This window comes from Anoplophora glabripennis, unplaced genomic scaffold, assembly GCF_000390285.2.
Source record: "Anoplophora glabripennis isolate ALB-LARVAE unplaced genomic scaffold, Agla_2.0 scaffold639, whole genome shotgun sequence".
Taxonomy (NCBI): domain Eukaryota; kingdom Metazoa; phylum Arthropoda; class Insecta; order Coleoptera; family Cerambycidae; genus Anoplophora; species Anoplophora glabripennis.
The window spans coordinates 188,876-208,540 of record NW_019416719.1 but is presented as its reverse complement, the minus strand read 5'-3'; the positions used below and the strand labels follow the sequence as shown (position 1 = coordinate 208,540).

The window sequence follows — 19,665 nt, the reverse complement described above, 5'->3', positions numbered from 1 at the left end:
AAAGACAAGAAATGGGTGTGCAACTGCTGATGTTGCGGTAAACAACAGCTGGAAATAAATAATTATCCAAAATAAAAACGAATTTTGTTAGCGTTAATCATGACTCTAAGGTAGTGACGAATAAGTTTGGATTTATTTGTCCGCGGTTTTCGCGCTTTAAAACATGAAACACGGAGGTAGTTGTCTACTTTTAGCCAAAAAAAATTACAGGCGCGATTACTAAAGTAGCACTAAAACGTCTAAAAATACCCCAGTGAGTAAAGATCCAAAATGTGCAACGTGGAGCGCTTAACGCGTGAATCACTTATAGATAATATCGGCAATGAATCCTCGGCTCCCTTTTTATAAACTAACGAAAAGCATATTTGGAGGAAAACCTCAAGGAGGTGACAGATAGTCAGCCCGATTTAATTCTCGGGCGTAATAAGTTTTCTTTGGACGCCGTCCAAATGTCTGGAAATAAGGATTGACATTAAAGAAAAAGCATTACCATTTCCTCTCCTTGTCGCTCGCAAGGCCCGCCTGGATGTAAATCAGATATTTTAAACAACTTTGGCATTACTAGTAAACCGTCTAATGGTTACAATTACTTACAGGTAGGTATGCGTTATTTCGGGATCCTGATCGGAACAAATACACGTTACGTAATTTTTATGCCGCGAATTGCATGCTCGGGGGGCCTAAGATGCGTCTCTAAAAGAAAACGAATGGCCCGATGTTATTCGCTTAATGCAGATTTTAATCGGTGTTTAGATTGAGTTTGATTTATTAACTCCGCAATACACTCTCCTTCATGGATCCCGTTGAGAGAGAGTTTCTGTTTCGAATTGTCGACTGTAGGTATTTCCAGTGGCGGCGCGTGAGCATTGATTGAATGTGTTCTGCTTAGGGTTGTTACATTTGTTGAATTGAATTCCGGGATATTAAGTGCCCGGAGTCTCTAAATGGCGCCGCAGGCTAAAAATTTTAAAATTTTCAAGGTCACGCGTTTTCCTGGCACTTCTGAATTTCAAGGAACAATGAATTTATAAAAAAAATACAGATTTTCACAATAATGATTTTTGAAATTGATACCTTTTTGAAATATCCATTTACGAATTACCTACTGATGGTATAATAATTTGGAATAAACTAAATATATTTTATTAAATTATTGAATATTGTTTATAAAAAAAAAATCGTTTGTGAAATTTACCAACGATTCAACGAATTTTAATTTTCCTCGGCGTGTTATGATTTTTTCTTTATCTTTTTTTATATATATATGTACATTATATTATATTCCGGGAGTTATACGTGCAAATCCGAAATCCGGGACCATACAGCTAATTCCCGGTACAATCACAGAAAATCCCGGTCATACCAATGTGGCTAGATGTTCTTTTAAAATGTCGTCAAGATCTACACTAAAATTTATGAGTCCACGAAACACATCAGGGTTGTCCGAATTTTCTGTCTCGTCGTGTCCGAGAAGTGCTAATTCGAAAGCTCCGCAAAATTTTATGCAATCTATGATTTTAAATAATACATTACGATTTTTCATTACCTGTTCATATGTTTCCGTATATTATCCCAATATGCAGAATCTAACTGACTTCTTATGTTTATTTTACCTAAAGACGTAATGACTTAAATCTTTCACACTGTATATTGTCCATGCTTTATCCCCACCGAAAAGTAAGCACGGAAAACAATACAGTGAATATTTTAAATCACACCCGCACACCCACTCTGCTTTTGTGTATACATTATTGTTTTTTTATAACTTTTACTTCTTTTATTTTTAGTTTATCCTCATAAGGCAGAGAACCAAACAAAGTTTTTTTTTAAACGAAACGCTATTCATTTTAATAACTATAATATCCGTAGATGCCTAAACGAAAATATTCACACGTGCCGCTCACGGAAATAAACCACCACATACCAAGTACGAAATATTACTGCATTTACTACAGAGTGCAGACTGCAGCGCTGTGACTATTGCAGCCGCAAAAGCCCCTATCTCCGTGTACTGGGTCACATGCCTGATCAGCCAATAAAAACAAAGGACGCATATAATTGTCCGCTGTCCACACATTGTGTATATGAGGTTGCATATATTAAGGAGCGTAGCTCGCGTCGCAATAAATAATAATATAAGCTCCTAGATTTATTTTAGCGCGAGTACATTTGGATTCTTTAAATATTTTGTTGACATTTAATATGATTATATACATAAAATTTTATGTGTTCTGCAGCTCCGCAGCTCTTATGGTAAAACCGCCACTGGGTATTTCTGAAATGCATATTTTTTTTAAGAAAATATAATTTCTGACTAATCCTTGCCGGTTTTCGAATGGATACTTCGTAAATTATAGTAAAAAATGGCTGGATTTTATTAACAGGTAATTTATCATTCTCTTTCGCAAAGCCTTCTGGGCAATTCAATTTTGGTAAATAGTTCGGTCAAATTAGTAATAAAAATAGTGGTCAAATAACGAAAATTCCGACAGAGCTAAATTTTGGTGGAGACTTTGGGTACACCATTAGAAATAAAGTGTCAAAAGTCCCCATCGATCCCATGTGTGCTAAAAAAAGTTATTCGGGGTCAAAAGTCAAAATTTGAGGTTTTTTGAATTTTTTTCGAAAACGGTAAGTTTTATCAAAAAAGTAGTTCTGACAAAAATTATAGATCTGAAAATTATCTACAAAAATGGTCCTTCTACTTTTTTTTCTAAGAACCACCATTCCTGAAATATCGCGATTCTAAAAGTTGAAGGAGTCAGGCACTTAATGCAAGTAAAAATGCCTATTTGTGTCTCTTGTATGTATAAACTATACCATTCTGAGAATGTACACTCAAAAGAAACCCAGTCCCTTAGTCAAAATGACGCAGATGTCCTTATAATTGAAACAGCAATAGAACAATTTATTTTTTGATAAAACATGGGGACTTTTGACACTTTATTTCTAATGGTGTACCCAAGGTCTCCATAATTATAGCAGTCTTGTGTAGGAAGATCTCAATTTGTTTTATGCAAATATGAACTATATTTGAACAACTTCGCCGCGAACAATTTTAACTTCCTTCTGGAGGCGAGGCAGGTTCGATGGGCGTAATTCTGCCTGATTTATAAGCCGAACCTGAAAATATTTTTACCGCTGGTTTAACTAGGTCTTACTCTACTTGCGTCCCACTTCTTTTTTGCCGGTTGATGAACTTGGCGGAAGTACTATATGCATTTGGCACCCCTCTCGAATGTCTTTGAGCGTTATTATTACGCGTACTAAATTATATTTAATTGATCGAAGACAATGCGTTATGTAATTTAATTTATCCTTTTGTTGAAGATTTTTTCGCATAAAAAATGAATGTCACCATAACATTTTACTGAATCATGATCATCTGAAACGATTATCTCATCTTTACAATTAGAATGAGATTCATGGCATCAAAATTCATGAGTGGATTTGGAGAAAATTTTGTTTACAAGTTACTATTCGCGGTAAACTTTTACTATGACGTGACTCATACGTTAAAACAAATAAAATTCAAATAACAAAACATTTACGTCTTGCAAACAAACAATGTAAAATTATTATGCAAAAATGACGGTTAGAGATTGTCTCTTGCTAATGCCATCGCTGTCCTATCGATTTGGATTACTATTCCAACGTTCCCAATAAGTTAATTTGTAGTTCTCAAATAGTCTGGCCACAAACAAGTGTGTCCCAAAAAACTAAATCTCTGTTAACTATTCTTTTTTTAACGCACATTATGGAGAATAGCATGTGGGTCAAACGTTTCTAAAAATAATTTCCACTTTACTAGGTAAGTTCTATTCGTTAGTGCTAGTACCGATTTTCATTTACTTTTACGTAACCGAATTATGTATGTATCTAAAAAAAGCGTAGATCTAACTTAAACAACAAACAAACCAAGTAAAATGTCGACCATTATCTTATCTGTATTTCTAATTCGCAGTGCAGTAATATATCATTTTTCTAGACTGGTATATTAACGTCATAAATCTGCAATTTGAAAATAATTTATCTAGACATTTTTAAGTTTTAGTTGCTCATCCAGAATCCAGATATTACCTGTAAAAGATGATTTAGACAGTATAGAATAGAGACGAGTCCTCGACTGTCGACCAATTAGCGTACATTTTGGAAGATTATGCTTTCAATGTAAACAGAAAAGCCAGCACCCCATCATTAACCAGCGATTTTTAGTGAAAACTACTTCCTCACATTTTTATATTTTGTGAAACTTTGGAAAAAATTTTAAAAAAAAACAGCATTTTATAACACTGTTCCTTATACCTATACAATACACAACTTCTGGCCCTATGATATATAAAGCTCCGACAGTCGTAGTTTTTTTTTGTCCCATCGCTGATACGAAAATAAGTCATATTGCTATTAAACCGTACAAACAAAATATTAATAGCTACCTGTACCACAGCCAAGGATGAACGTGTACATTTATATTCAAGAATGCTTTGAAACCTTCACATTTATCAAAACACGAAAATCTACAGATACAGCTAGTGCAGTTCTGCGAGAATAACTATATGTTTTCAATCGACAGCGGCTTTGTCATCGAGCGTGCTGCCGGGAAAATAAATTTTGCAATTGCGACGGCCTTTAAAGATTCAGCGTGTATATAATAAGTATTCCTGAAGTACGCCCAGATTTTCTTAAATTAGTTTTACATACAAATTTTCATTGTTAAGCATTATGACTTTCTAAAAAAAAATCGTTTGGAAATGTAGACCTCTTATATCCTGGAATAATTATTATTCCAATCGAATCCTGCTAGCACGTCTATATGGCACTTTAAAATATACAAATACAGATTCTCCATTAGATCTGGCAATTTTAAAATGTGATTTGGTGTGGTCTTTTATTTTGTATTATTGATATTAGCTTTCGAAGGATCCGTCTTCAATGGGACACCCTGTGTATATATTTTTAAATCTCATATTTCATTTAGGTTAAACGTTAATATTTATTGATTTACTGTGCTGGGTTATTCAAAGCAATTTCTCTACCCTGTCAGATAATAATTTAAATATCTAATAACGACCTGTCAAAAAAATTAAATTAAATCTTGTTTTTTGTCTTGAAAAAAAAAGTGCTACCGTTTGAAATCCATTGTCTGTCAATATGGGGGGCAAGGATAATCATTCTATCTTTTGCGTTTATCGGAATATAAATCATTGCAACTTCAAAGTAGTATTTATTTTATAAAATTTTCTCGAACTGCACATTTAGAATATCTATTTTGGTGCTCTCAATTTAAGTTCTATTTATTTATGCAACATTACTCTTTTTTAACGTTTATATGAGCAATCGTGAAAAAATTTTCACGCCGTCTCGGATACACAGTGGTGTGTGTTCGATTTTTCGGCGACTTGACCTAAAAACCAAAAAAAAAACAAGAATTGTTTTTCTTCAGAAGTACATATACATATCTGTTTTTTTTTTTGTGAAGGAGAATTGTCTTATTATTGGGATGTCCATTAAATAATTTCTAGCACATTAAATATACAGGGTGGTCCGAGGTAATGGGTAGATTTCCCAAGTAAATATTGCGATTAAGCCGAACTTACCTTAGTCCAAAAGTTGATAGTTAAAGAGATACAGGGTGTTAAATGTAAAATATTATTTCAGTTTTCTTTAATTTATTCCTTAACAAATGCAAATATCCTCACAAAATTTTCAGGATTGGAGTTCTTTGAGTAGAGGAATTGAAATCTGTATACATTTTGGTTAAAGTTCATGGAGGGCGCTAGCTGCAGTAGATTGAATGTGTTAAACCGACATAACTTTTTTGTACTTTAACGTATCTCATCTTTGGTAAGAAATTCTTATTTTTCAACTTTTGTACACAAAAAAGGTATACTTTATTAAAGTAGCTATCTCGCACCGTTTTCGAGATATTTGGCTTTGAAACTTCCAATGCTGTTGCAATAAATTACAATTAAGTACCTACAGGCATTATTAATTTAGTTAATTTAATTAAAATTACATCTTAGCTTACAATTTAAATTGTATACTCGTATACATAAATGTGAGATAGAATGCCGAGGTTTTCGTTATATGAAATCAGTTGTTTATGGAGAAACTATAAACACTTGAGAATAACTTTAGTAGCAAGTTTTAAATGCTGCAAAGTCATTTCGCATTAAGGATTTAGACTTTAAAATAAGACAATCTTTTAATAAACGTGTTGATAAATAAATGTATTGAAGTTAAAGGTGGACATTTTGAGCAATTATTGTCAAAAAGGCATATTTTTTACTAATGTTTACTATTTTCCTGTTCATTACAATTTTTGATTCATAATAAACCCTTGTTTTTGGCGTTTCTAAATTATTTTAATTATTTCAACTATTAGCATTGGAAGTTTAAAAGCCAGATATCTAGGAAACGGTACCAGAGCTACTTTCATAAAGTCTAACTTTTTTGTGTAAAAATAGTTGGAAAATAAGAATTTGATACCAAAGATGAGATACCTTAAAGTATAAAAAAGTTATGTCGTTTCCAACACCTTCAATCTACGTCAGCTGGCGCCCTCTATGAACTATACCCAAAATGTGAACAAATTTCAATTCTATCCAAAGAACCCCAAACCCCAAACTTTTGTGTAGATATTTGCATTTATTAAGAAATAAGTGAAAATAAACTAAAATAATATTTTACATTTAACACCCTGTATCTCTTTAACTATCAACTTTTGGACTAAGGTAAGTTCGCCTAAATCGCAATATATTTGCTTCGGGAATCTACCCATGAATTTGAATTGAAAGAAATTATCGAAATATATACTATCAACTTCTGTCTAAGGACGTGAGTATATGAGCAGTGACTTATGAGCTAGTGAACTTTAATTTACTAACTTTTGTCGTAAAAAACATTATTTCTTTCATTTTAACGGTACACCCAACTGGAGTTGGGCATACTCTTTGCTATTTTGCAAATAAATGTTATGTCATTTTGTCGTTCTTCAAGCTCGTTCGATTCGTTGTGTAGTATCTTTGCGGGGTTATTTTTGTTCCATTATAAACCGTTCTAATAATAAAAAAAATCGCCGTTTATTCACGGTCAACAAATTCATACGTTATTCGCCCACCTAAAAAATTTCTGCCGAAATCTGAAGTACGCGCATTAAAATAAAACAAGTGAAACTAGCCAATTATATTTTTTACGGCCGCCGGAACGGTCCTCAATCTCAGCCATCTCTCCTGCTATGTCACGCGATTTATTATTTAATGAATGGCATTTGTCGGCGCTTATTCCGGCGGCCGTGTGGGAGAGAAAGTCACAAATGATGCCCAAGGGATTCATGAATGGTGTTATGTAACGCCGAAAAATATTTATATCCCATTTTTTTTTTCAAAATAAATCCCAAAAATAAAAATGTGCCGAAAAAAAAAAAAACATTTGTGTCGCGAGAGATTTCCGCTCTATTCTAAAATTAACAAAATTATAGCTAACGATAAGTTAGATGATTAAGGTGTGTCGAAAAAATGTACATTTAAGAGAGTGCTGCTTCAGTATATGAAAAACGGAGTGACTCACATTAAAAATAAGCTTTTATACCTTGTGTAAACTCCTTAAGAGATAAATTTCAGCACACGAAAAACAATTGCCGGGCGGCAACCACCCACCACCGAAGCCTTTGATGTCAGGACGTGCAGTGAATTTTCCACTTCGAATCAAAACAGTTACTACTATACAAGTTAATAATAGAATTGCTACCGAAATTTTTATTAAGGAAAGCTATTTGAATTTGCAGACCCTGTTATTTAGACCAAACGACAAATGATATATGGTGTTTTTAATTAATCAATCACGTCGAGATTTGATAGTCATCGGTGTGATGTCATATTCGCTTTTGTATATCATTAATGAACCGAAAAATATAGGAGACTGTAATTTGCGTCAGATGTTTACTATGAACCGGGTTCTATATTGCAGAAGGACTTGTGCCAGTAGTAGTTGTTCGCGCATTCCTCCAATTTTTCATGATACGTCTAATATGTTTACAGTTATAGAGACCGAGTTGCATTTATGAGTAAGTTAACAGTCCTGATGCACTTGTCATCCAAAATAATGGATATTTCGAAAGGTGTGGGCTCTTAATAAGCTGTTGTTGCGTTATAAGTAAACAATAATATTTTTCCAACGCGAGTTTGATTTATTTTTTTGTATTATTAAAAATTATTTAACTAATAAACGAGATATCTGTGACGTCGTGATGACAGTTTGTTTTGGACAATATTTTAAAGTGCATATAATTGAATTTAATGTCTTTAATCGTATGGATTTTTAGTAATATCTAATTTTATTTAGTTGAAATTTGTGTACATGCAAACGTAAGTGGTTAAACAAATTGAAACATCTACCGTAGATTTTAATAAATAAAAGTAGTTGTTGATAAATGTATTACTTTCGATACTGAAAATATGTTGATGCTATATTTTTCTTTACAGGTAAGCTGAGAGTATGTAATAAGACACGTGAGAGCTATTTCCAAAGGGGATTGGACGTAAGGTTGTATTCTAATTTGTTTGAAGAATAAATTCCCTGACCTTGTTTTCGAATATATCATAACATATTTATTAACCTTCGGATGAAATCCAACTAATAATTAAACAGCTTTTCAACACACTTTTGATTATACAAAAGTTTTAATTGACACTTTAGCAGTGTAATTAATATTCTTGTTAAATTTTCGGATCCTTTCAGGTATTCTTTTAACATCTGTGGCGAATTTGATTTAGAAATATTACCTCGACTGATTTGTTCGTAGCTAACGAATAAATCTCGTGAATTTTCTGTTTTCGTGTTGAAATCCCCCAGTTGCTTTCAGCATATTTATGTCCTATTTCTTCAGACCGATTAATAAGCGTTACAGTTTCCACTATTTCCACCGGTTTGTTTGTATCTAACAGTCTATTCCACCTGTTTTCTTTCATTTTTCTTCGCGCACGCAATCTGCGTCCATTTCAGATTTTTCGTCATTAGAAAGAAATCAAATATAACTACGGCTTATCGAAAAAATATTCTTAAAAATACAAACGTTGATTTTCTATATTTAAAGTTCCCAGTGACTTATATTTCGAGGTGTATCGAAACACATTCATATTTCATACGGATTTATATGTCTATGTCGATGTAAAAAAAGAAATGACTAGTAAATTTGGCAGTATTTACTGTAGTTGTTTTAGTTTGTTCTAACAGATTTTATACGATTTAAATTTAGATGAACATATTTCCCCTAAGTTCAAGGATATGTTAAAATAATTCGGTACACAGCTACACTGCTTTTTCAGTGCGTGGATATGTCACAATTATTTACTACGGGTTGTAAAAGTCACATTTTATAAATTTAGCACATTTGCGCTTATTTTAAGTTACTGGTGCGTTTTGTAATAAGCATTAAGAGCTCTACTTCACTAAAAACTACTAACAAATCATAAAATTCTAATTCCGGTTAATCTTAAGGTAGAATTTAACCTAATATTTTTTCAGGTTGTTTATCCTAAACGCATCTTTGAAAAACACATATATTTCAACAAATAACTATCTCGTCACTCTCGGCTGCTTGCGTAACTGGAGTTAATTTTAATGGAAATAATGGATTGCAGATAACCGACAAACAAACACTCCTGATTGACAACGGCAAAAGTTACGGCCACTAATAGGGTTACTTTGTATCTAATTTATATCTGGACGGGCAGAAAGTGATTAATTTTACGGAGGATGGTGTCGAAACCACCGCGGGATCGGGATAATAGTCGTAGCAGCTGAGAGATTGTTTACTGTTCCATGTCACACCCGAAAGATATTTTAGAGACCGACTGAATCATGCTCTTGGTCCTATTCGTATCAAAAAACCGACGGCGTCAATTATTAAAGGATACAAATTGCTCGAAACGTTGCGACGGAGGTACTATTTTCGTTTATAAACGTTTAACATTAACATTGTTCATGGACGTGGTGTCCGTTCAACTGTTAAGAACGTTATCTAGGTCAGTGAAAGATGTAAGCGTCAGAAAATTGTATCGAATATTGACCTTTGATTTTGGCAAGGGCTCGGTTCGGCGTTCGAGTTACTTTGGATTAATTAATAAAGATTTTTTGAGCATAAAAAATATATTTCTTTGGAGATGAGATCATTCAAGTAAATGCATTATTTGTAGCTCTTATTTCATAATTCTGTAAAGGCAATGGATAATCTTGATTTATTCTTATAACATAAATTAATGAACTACAATAATATAAACCTCTAATCATAATTGATGTGTTCATAAAGTAATTTTGGGGGACATGTACTTATTTTATGAAACAATTTCTTTAATTTTGATTACAACTTAGTAATGTGTGACCGTTTGCTTTTTGTTCATCTAGCTCCCTGTTGTTATTTCGCATCAGGCGTATTAATACTGTGTAGTTCATCTAAACTAGGTCATTGACACCGAGATCCACAAACTAAACATATTTACTTTTTGTTACGTACATTTTATAAAACTGCAAACATAGTTATTTCAAAACAAATCAATTTTAATTACAATTAGTAAGGCATGTCTGACCACGTACCAATAATAGTTTTAATATTCAATAAGTCATGTAAAATATATTACCAAGTCCGAGAACACGCACTGGTACCCATAAAAAACTGACTTCCCACTTAAAGTAATATCATGTATTGGGCATCCCAAAATTGCTTTTCAAATTCCCTAAGCCTAAGCACTGTCATTGGCTCAATATGAAATAAACGTACGAGTGTGTTTTTAGCAAACTCGATTATGATGGAAATCATCTGTCTTGTACAAATATGACAGCTTGCATATGCTAAAAACTTACAGTTTTAAGTGGGTAGTTATGTGAGTAAGGCAGTGTTATTATTGAACTGACTGGGATATCGTCAAAATTAAATGAATTAATAACTTAAATTAGTATCTCATAAAAACGAACCTGTTTGCCATTGTTTAAGACACTTGAGAAAATTAAATTTAAGGACTATCTATTTCTCCAAAACTTGGAATTGGAAACAAAATAGAATTAGCCTTGAAACGCGAATCGCAAATGTGTTGTCAATTTTTTTTTAAACGAGCCTGCGAATTACTTCCGTACGGAGGCAATGGGTAATCCCGTTACTTCCGTACGGTCATGACAGTAGGGGGAGGGTACGCGTGTTATTTTTAGTAGTCGCAGCGCGTGTATGTGTAATAATTGTAGTATAGTATCACAGACTGTTGGGAAAGAGGATGCACCCGCGGTAGCGTAAAATTATTATTTTCAGCGCGATACAACTACGAATTATATTTTTACTTTTTTAAAATTTGTTTACTTAAATTTTTGTTGTTTCCTAAGGATCTGCATCATGACTTGTGATGTTGCACCACTGGATAATCGAATGCTTTTTAATCTAGTAGAATATGTTTTGGATATACATATACCATTTATTTGTTGTGTTCACCCAGAGGTTTATCTGAAGTATAGTGATACCACCTGTCGTTTCTTTATAGCACTAATTATCGTTTTCTTTTCAGGACGATGCAACTATGAATTGTGTGTTCATTAACGTTTGGTTTAAAACTGCGAAAACTGTTATCAACAAAAAAAATCAAATTAAAATGGAATAGACTCGATTGTTCTAAAAACAAAGTGTTAAATAATATGTAAAATTAAAGTTAAAAGAAAAATATTGGTGTTATTCATTAGTTGCTTATTAATTATTATTATAATGAAAAATTCACGACTGAAACCGTTGCATTTCGAAATATAAATCAAAATGAGATGTGTGTTGTGAGCGAACAAGCTGGCTACATCAAAGAATAGTCTTAACTGATATATTTATGTAACCGAAGTGCAAAATAATAGCTATAGTCCCACGATCGTGAGAAACGTACAACCTCGCGAGATCAAGATATGTGAATATACGATATTTTTTTCAGAGATCTGTTGTAAAACAACCAAATGAAAATGAAAAGGTTGTTCTCGACATGTCGCTGGTTTATATAATTGTTTTAGACAAATAAAAGCTAGTACAACTAATTAGGTACATCTTTGTTGTCTAATTTCATTGTTTTTAATTGTTTTCCAGGAAACTAGACATTGTGTGATAATCGAACCTTTTGTGGGTATGTTTTCTTTTTTTTTTTATTTTTACCCCCTTTCGAATTTTATGTCAGGAGCCTCTTATTTTTTGCGACTTTCTGGAAGTCTTCCTTCTAAAGGATATATTTTACCAAACTGATACCGTGTTCTTCAGAATTTTTCTCCTCACTTTCGAATAATTTTTCGCCCAACTTTCGAATTCCGGGCCGGTGCATAAGTACTCGCCCGGGTGCGAAGCGGTAAACGTGCGTGGTGGAAGTGCACCATACCCAGCTAGCGGGACCGGGACCGCCCACGTCCCGTCCATTTGTTATTTTTCCTCCTCGACAAGCGTACACAAGTCGTGATGGGTATGCGGCCGCTTCCAGGGGCCACTGTGATACTATTTTTATATAGTAGCGTGTGCGAGGGAGTGCAGCTCTCGCGGGGCCTGCCAACTGCCAACTGGCCCCACGGCGCGCTCATCACAACAGCTCGCCACACTCGGTAGACTGGACGTCACCTGCAGCATTACTCAACCTGGCTAATTGACGACTAATCGCGCCGGTGTGTCCCAAAACCATTGTACTCGTGCTGGGTTTAATCACTGCATGAATCAGTTTAATCCGTGCGGATACAACCGAACTGCATCGTCCCCCGCTCATATTTGTTATCTAGCAGATGTGATTTGTCTGTTTGCGGCCGCGTGTTCGACATGTTCCTACCTGATTTTCTAGGCTAATGGCGGAATTTATTTATTTACACTTTGCGGATGGCGTAAACTGGCAGTCTTGTCTGGAGTGAATATTTCAGGGATCGTTTTTCATTTGTTTTATTTTATATGAATTCTATGATGAAATTTATAGCCCAGTCATTATACACATGAAAGAGCCTGTTTCGGGAAAAAAATACTATTAGAAGTTTCTCTGTGGAATATTGTTCGAAAACCTGTTATAAATAAAATTTCAAAAAATCAACTCGAGGCTAGTTGGGAAACTTTGTTTTAACAGTGGTCAAAGTTATGGAAAAGTGTTTTTTTGACTCACGTAAAAAAGCTATTATTCATAGCGAAAAAAAGTTTATACAAAAAAGGTAAGTATTAAATAAGCCTATAAAATGAGACAAGTCCGATTAAATTCCGATAATTTGTTTATGCACAAGAGCTCAAAAATGGTCGAAAATTTCCGTTTTTTTTCAATTGCTAATAATTAATGCTATTTTCATCGCACACACTTGTAATTCAGAATTTTTGAGGCTTTTTACACCCTTAATAAGTGGTAAAAATTTCAGCTCGACAGCTTCGTTGGTTTGACGTTGGCGGAATTTGTTATCTAAGAAGATGTTATTTTTCATTCATTTTTCCCAACCTCACAGGCGTTGTAGGGTTTTGATCATTAGTTGTTTTTGTACCTAAATAGTTGTATTGACATAGACATTTACCGAGAATTTAGTTTTTCAAATTTAATTTGTTTAAAATTGACTGAAAAAATGTTAATATTTATTAAATTGTTAAGATAGGTAATTATTATAAAATAAAATAGTAACCTCTTTACTTTAGTTTTCTTCGAATTTAAAAAAAAATCGTTGTTGTAAGTTGATTAGAAGCTGAGATAATTTTTTTTATTTATTTAATCGCAGTGACCTTAATTATTAATATTAAGAGCCGAAATTTGGAAAAATTTCGAAAAAGAAGATAGCGGCGATGCGTTCTATTACTTGGTCTAGCGAACGAGTGGGGAAGGCGAGGCTTAGCATGCACGCTTAACGATGTAATAAATATTAACATTTTTTCAGTCATTTTTAAACAAATTAAATTTGAAAAATTAAATTATCAGTAAATGCATATGTCAATACAACTATTTAGGTACAAAAACAACTAATGATCGAAACCCTACAACGCCTGTGGGCTTGGGAAAAATGAATTGAAAATAGCATCTTCTTAGATAACAAATTCCGCCAACGCCAAGCTAATGAAGTTTTTGGGCTGAAATTTTTACCACTTATTGGGGTTGCAAAAGGCTTCAAAATCTTGAATTACAAGTGTCTGCGATGAAAATTGCATTAATTATTAGCAATTGAAAAAAGCGGACAATTTCGACCATTTTTGAGCTCTTGCGCATAAATAAATTATCGGAATTTAATCGGACTTGTCTTATTTTACAGATTTATTTAATACCTACCTTTTTGTATAAACCTTTTTTTCTCTATGATTAACAGTTTTTTTACGCCAGTCGAAAAACTACTTTTTCATAATTTTGACCATTGTTTTAACAAAGTTTCCCAACTAGTCTCGAGTTGATTTTTTGATATTTTGTTTATAACACGTTTCTGAACAATATTCCGCAGATAAACTTCTAATAGTATTTTTTTCCCGAAAAAAAGCTATAATGATTGGCCTATTAAGCAAAAATGATTGTATTTACTTTTTCCGAATTCCTAAGGTTCTTGAAATATCGGGGTTTTAAACTGCCAACTGCCGGAGCGTATGGGCAGTTGCTAAAGAGTCTATGTAATTTACTAATTAGCAACTTGACAGTAGTCCGGTCAAATTAGTCATAAAAATAGTGGTCACATAACAAAAATTCCGACAGAGCTCAATTTTGGTGGAGACCTTGGATACACCATTTGAAATTAAGTCTCAAAAGTCCCCACCGATCCCATGTGTGCCAAAAAAGTTATTCGGGGTCAAAGGTCAAAATTTGAGGTTAAATAATTAATTAATTTTTCTTTTATACGAAAATTTAAATCGGCTCATCTGTACAATTCTACTGAATTTCCTCAGATTTCTTGTCTTCATTGCTCTCTAGTATTATTCTGTTGATAATTTCCAGCCTTTTCCGACTGAATATTAACTTATATCTAACTTCCCTAAAAAAAATCGTTTGAAATAAAATGGGTTCACCATCTGCACCATGTCATCGATATAATTTTATTATTTATGCCGCGATCAAAAGTTAAATATATTTAAAAAATTGCACAAAAATTCTAAGAGCAGCTGCCTTGTCACATCAGGCCAATAAAGTCTTTGAAGTTTTGCTGCGAAAAATTGTTAAATTTTTTGCTGTCGCCAACTCTAATCCTTCTATCGACTATTGGCCAAATAGTTAGGCCGAAGTTATTTTGGAGTATGATCACGAACTAATTTAAATGGGTTAGATCGAATTATTTTTTGTCCAAAGCTTCTGTTTCGGTAAATTTATCGCCGTCTTTAAGATAATGCCGTTTAGTGGGGTCAAAATAGATTTTGACTTAGCGAAAATTACGGGAAGAGAGAACTTTTTATTTTCCGCTTTGCAAAGTTGTCATAAACAGCATATAAAAAGTTACCAACTGTAGAGTGTACGCTAAATTATTTATTTAACAAATTAGTTGCAAAATTACAGTTTTTGCCAAATATATTAAAAAATATAATTTTCTAAAAAAAATTACCTGCGCCATTCGAAAGAACAGGAAACTTTACATAAAAAATGTTAATAAAGTTTTTTTCTAAAATGCGAATTGAGGGCTGTAGAATTTTTTTCTAACGTACGAAAAATGAGACGGGCGATCCATGCTTCCCATAATTATTTCGAAATAATTTAAGCTATCTTGACTCCACTAATTGTTTTGTTCCCCTAATGAAAGTTTTTAATATCCCGAATTGTGGTGAACAACATAAAAACAAGTTATTTGAAGATTGATTCACCAATAACTTTTTTGGTACCGCAAAAAGTTTTGGGAGATTGTTTCAAGCAAAATAAGTGATTTTTAAAGTTTTTTTATAGCAAAGTTTGTCTTTTAATGGTATAATATCAATTATTATTTCTTAGTAGTCGCTAATTGTTTAGTTAGTGACGTTTTAAGGGCGAATATGCACGCGTATTTTATTTAATCAGCAGTACACGTTTATATTATCTTAAGGCGATATCTAAAAAAATAGTGGGTTTTTACGAATTTAGTAGGCCTGTATCCTGTAAATATTTACGGGTTTATTTTCGCTAAAAGTATATAGTAGGTACGTATTTATGTTACACAAATTGTATATATACTGGGTAAAATATAGCCTATATACTCCTCTGTAGAACCGTATTTGCTTATTTTAATACACATGATACACACTATATTTATTTAGCCCATAAAACAACTTCGGGAGTTAACAACGATAAATACAAATAAATATTGCCCTATGTACCACACGTACGTGTCTCGGTTTCAATTCTTTCATGGTCTGTTCCCGCTAAGCAGTTCTTTATAATACGAAAGTAGTATTCCTTAATACATAGAAATTAATCCTGCTTTGATTTTTAATTTGCATTAATTTTAGATTAATGTAATAACGTTTCGACCTTATTATGAGAGAGTTTTTCATTATTCTCCATTATATGCATCTTTTTAGACATAAACTAGGTTGTATTCATTAAGCAGCGAGAAATTTCGTTTGTAATAAACACACATAGGTAATATGTTCTTTTTCTAGTGAAACACTGAATATAAGGTGTGGGGCGCGTCGTAATCTGAGTCATGTAACATCTAGAAAACGTCTGTCCTAAGTCCGTTGCATTTACAACATATTTTCGTGGGATATATTTAAAGTTATATGCACTAGTGATTAATTCGATCCAAACTCCCTATTAATGATTTCGGTAATGTGTATACAACCAATGTACGTAAGATAAATATTTACGGACACGTGCTATCGGTTTAGGTAGTATGAACATTGTCATAACAAGCCGCTGAATTGTAAATTTGGCACGTATGTTTTTTCCTGTATAACTACTTGTTTGTATCGAACTTCTATTAGAAAATATTTATTATATAGACATATTTATGGCCCACAGTCATGTTATCTACAAATTTTTAAATTTGGTGGCTAATTATCTTCTAAATCTAAATAATATCAAACCTTTCAACCTTGTTCTTTGCGCATTTTTTGTTTTCTAAGCGGTTACTTAATGCCCTAGAATCTGTCCGAATGCTATTACCCTCAATTTGTGCACTGGACATTGCCTTGAAATTGGTACCGTTGATGTCGCCATTTAGAAAGTGACTTGATCGTTTCCAGCAAATCCAACTGGAAGTAAATTTGCAGTAAAACTGAATGTATACAATTTACATCTGCCGATCGGATTTATTTGCTTTTTGTCGTTAATCACATGTTTTATTGGACCATATCTCGTATAGACTATATATAAACCTACGCCTCCAATAAAAGTTCGCTTGTTCCATCTTAAATAAGTTTTTGGCGCCTTATGCAATTTTATTTCATTGTAGGCATATCTGAAAAATAAAGCATGCTATGAATAGACTCGAGGAGTAATAAATACCTACAACTTTTTCTCGTTAATTCATACCTAATTTCACATTGTGGGCAAGCAGATTTTGTAAATAGATCGAATTTAACTTCGTCCTTTTATGATTTCTCTTCCTTACCCAAGCGAGCGTAATATTTTGTTTTATTAGAAAGTGTAGTAAAATTTTAAAGCCGCGGAAATGGGTCGACATTTTACGCCCCTTTTTGTCGTATAATAAAATTGTGATACGCCAGAGGTTTTAAATAAGCTTTGTTCAATTTGATTAGCCTGTCTTTGGGAGGTTACACAACCGTAAGGAAATGAGAAAATATTTTTTTAATAAGGTCTCGGAATATATTCCATTAATTTCACAGCATGCTCACAGATCCAATTACTTCATAAATACAACATTTTTTTTAATCTCCCTTTTGCCAAAGAAGGGGCCGAATTATTCTTTTCGCCAGGAAAACCAGAACGGATTTTACCAGAAGGCCCCAAACATGTCTTTTTTTAAAAAAAAACGTGCTTGCCCGCCACTAAAAGCACATATAACGTTTTGCGTTTGGAACATTTCGGAGCATAAATCATTTGTTTGTTACAAATTGCTGTCTATTTCTGGGGAGCTCACCGCAACAGGTGAAAAAGGACATAAGTTATTCAGGTGCCAACAATAATAATTTGCATTTTGAACAGTCCTTGCCGAAAACACTTGCGCAAATAGCAGGACGCTGTCATATTTCATTTATTTGAATTACATTTTATAAGTTTAGTGGCCCCCTACGTTTAATTTAATTTAATATTTATAAACTTCAGTGCTGGTGCTGTGCCGGTAAGGTGGTAGGCGTGTGTTTACGTTTCTAAATTAATTACTGTTGAATAAAATGCGACCCAAACATCGTATCGTACGTGTTGTCTTTATTTCGGAATTATGTTATTTGTTTATCAAGATTTTCATGACTGCACTAGTTTAATTGCAATTGAAACAATTAATAATAATATAGGCAAACGCTTAACTCGTCGCTATGAAAGTTTTGTTCACAAACTAGGATCATCATCAAGTCGAAAATGACAATTATTAGTTTCTGACGTTGGTTGGGAACTACTTAAACTGTAGGTAAATCTTTTCATTTTCACAATTCATTAGCTCGATTTCCGCGACAACAACGAAACATTTACTTTAAAATATATCCACAGGACCACAGGTGGGAAAACTTATTTCGCGTCAGCAGTAAATTCACTGTTGTGATCAAAAATATATTATTTATGTCATACGTGCCGTTCTGATTCTCTTCTTCTAGTTATTTTAGAATATATGCCTTGGTGACGTGGTATTTACTGCAACTAACTGGGTCATAACATAATGCACTTTTGTCAGTCCTTTATAGTTGTGACCTTGGACACTGGTTCATTTTTTCTTTCCTCAATGCGACTATTTTTACACGATATAGATTGGTATCCTAGCGAAGATTAATCTAATTTTAAAGCAACATAAGTATCTATTATAATTTTGTATATATATTTGTCTCTTAAATACACACTGGGACATATCCTAGACGGATTTTTTAAACATTTTGGCATGTAATTAAATTAAAGAAAATCAAGTGGCGTTGGATCGGGCGATCTGGACGGTCACTCTGATTTACGATCGTCATTATTAATATTGCAATGTGTCAAAGAAGAACAGTAAATTGAAACCAAAATACTACGAGAATAACCTGCTCTGTTTAATAAATACATAGAAAATCCATTCTTGATCAAGAAGAGAGTGAAATATTTATTATTTCGTCATTCCAGTTAATACAATTATTTATGTTTAGATTGAAGTAAGATGTAATTAAACAGATAATTTCCGCCAAGCTATCAAATAGTTTAAATAAATTTATAAATTTAAACGGAATATCACGTCAGTTTTATTTGTTTTCTTTTTGCTGTGTTTCTATTAACTTTTTAGGATATTTCTCTCATTATATCGTCAGTGTATAAATAAAAATGATGAAATATTCCTTTTTTGATATCTAATTAATTCAGAAAAATTTATCTGAACCTGTCCCGTTTTCTGGATATCATTTTCTGCAGTAGAAAAACAGACCGGCCGTTCCAATTTGTCACGTCTGAAAATTTAGAGGCTTGTTTCCAGAATTATATTTATTTTTAGGTATTTAGAACATCCATAAATATCTAATGGAACTAAATTGGAAGTTGAAAAAACAAAATAGTAAACTTGGTAGAATAATATAAGTGATCATTTGATCAAACATGCCGATAATATGAGCGACAAAAATAATTTTAACGCTAGAAG

General features: G+C 33.1%; 1 protein-coding gene across 3 annotated transcripts in view; it reads left to right on the top strand.

Annotated features, from left to right (window-relative positions):
- The window catches only part of LOC108913722 (MKL/myocardin-like protein 2), a 55,398-nt gene that overhangs the window by 18,807 nt on the left and 16,926 nt on the right, over nucleotides 1-19,665 (top strand). The window contains exon 1 of one of the 3 annotated variants that reach the window (XM_018719324.1): nucleotides 8,014-8,065. The exons of the other annotated variants lie outside the window; for them this stretch is intronic. Coding sequence (XP_018574840.1) covers nucleotides 8,062-8,065 — 4 coding nt within the window. The 5' untranslated portion in view covers nucleotides 8,014-8,061. Of the gene's footprint in view, nucleotides 1-8,013; nucleotides 8,066-19,665 lie in introns of those variants that run through there. 3 annotated transcript variants of the gene reach the window in all.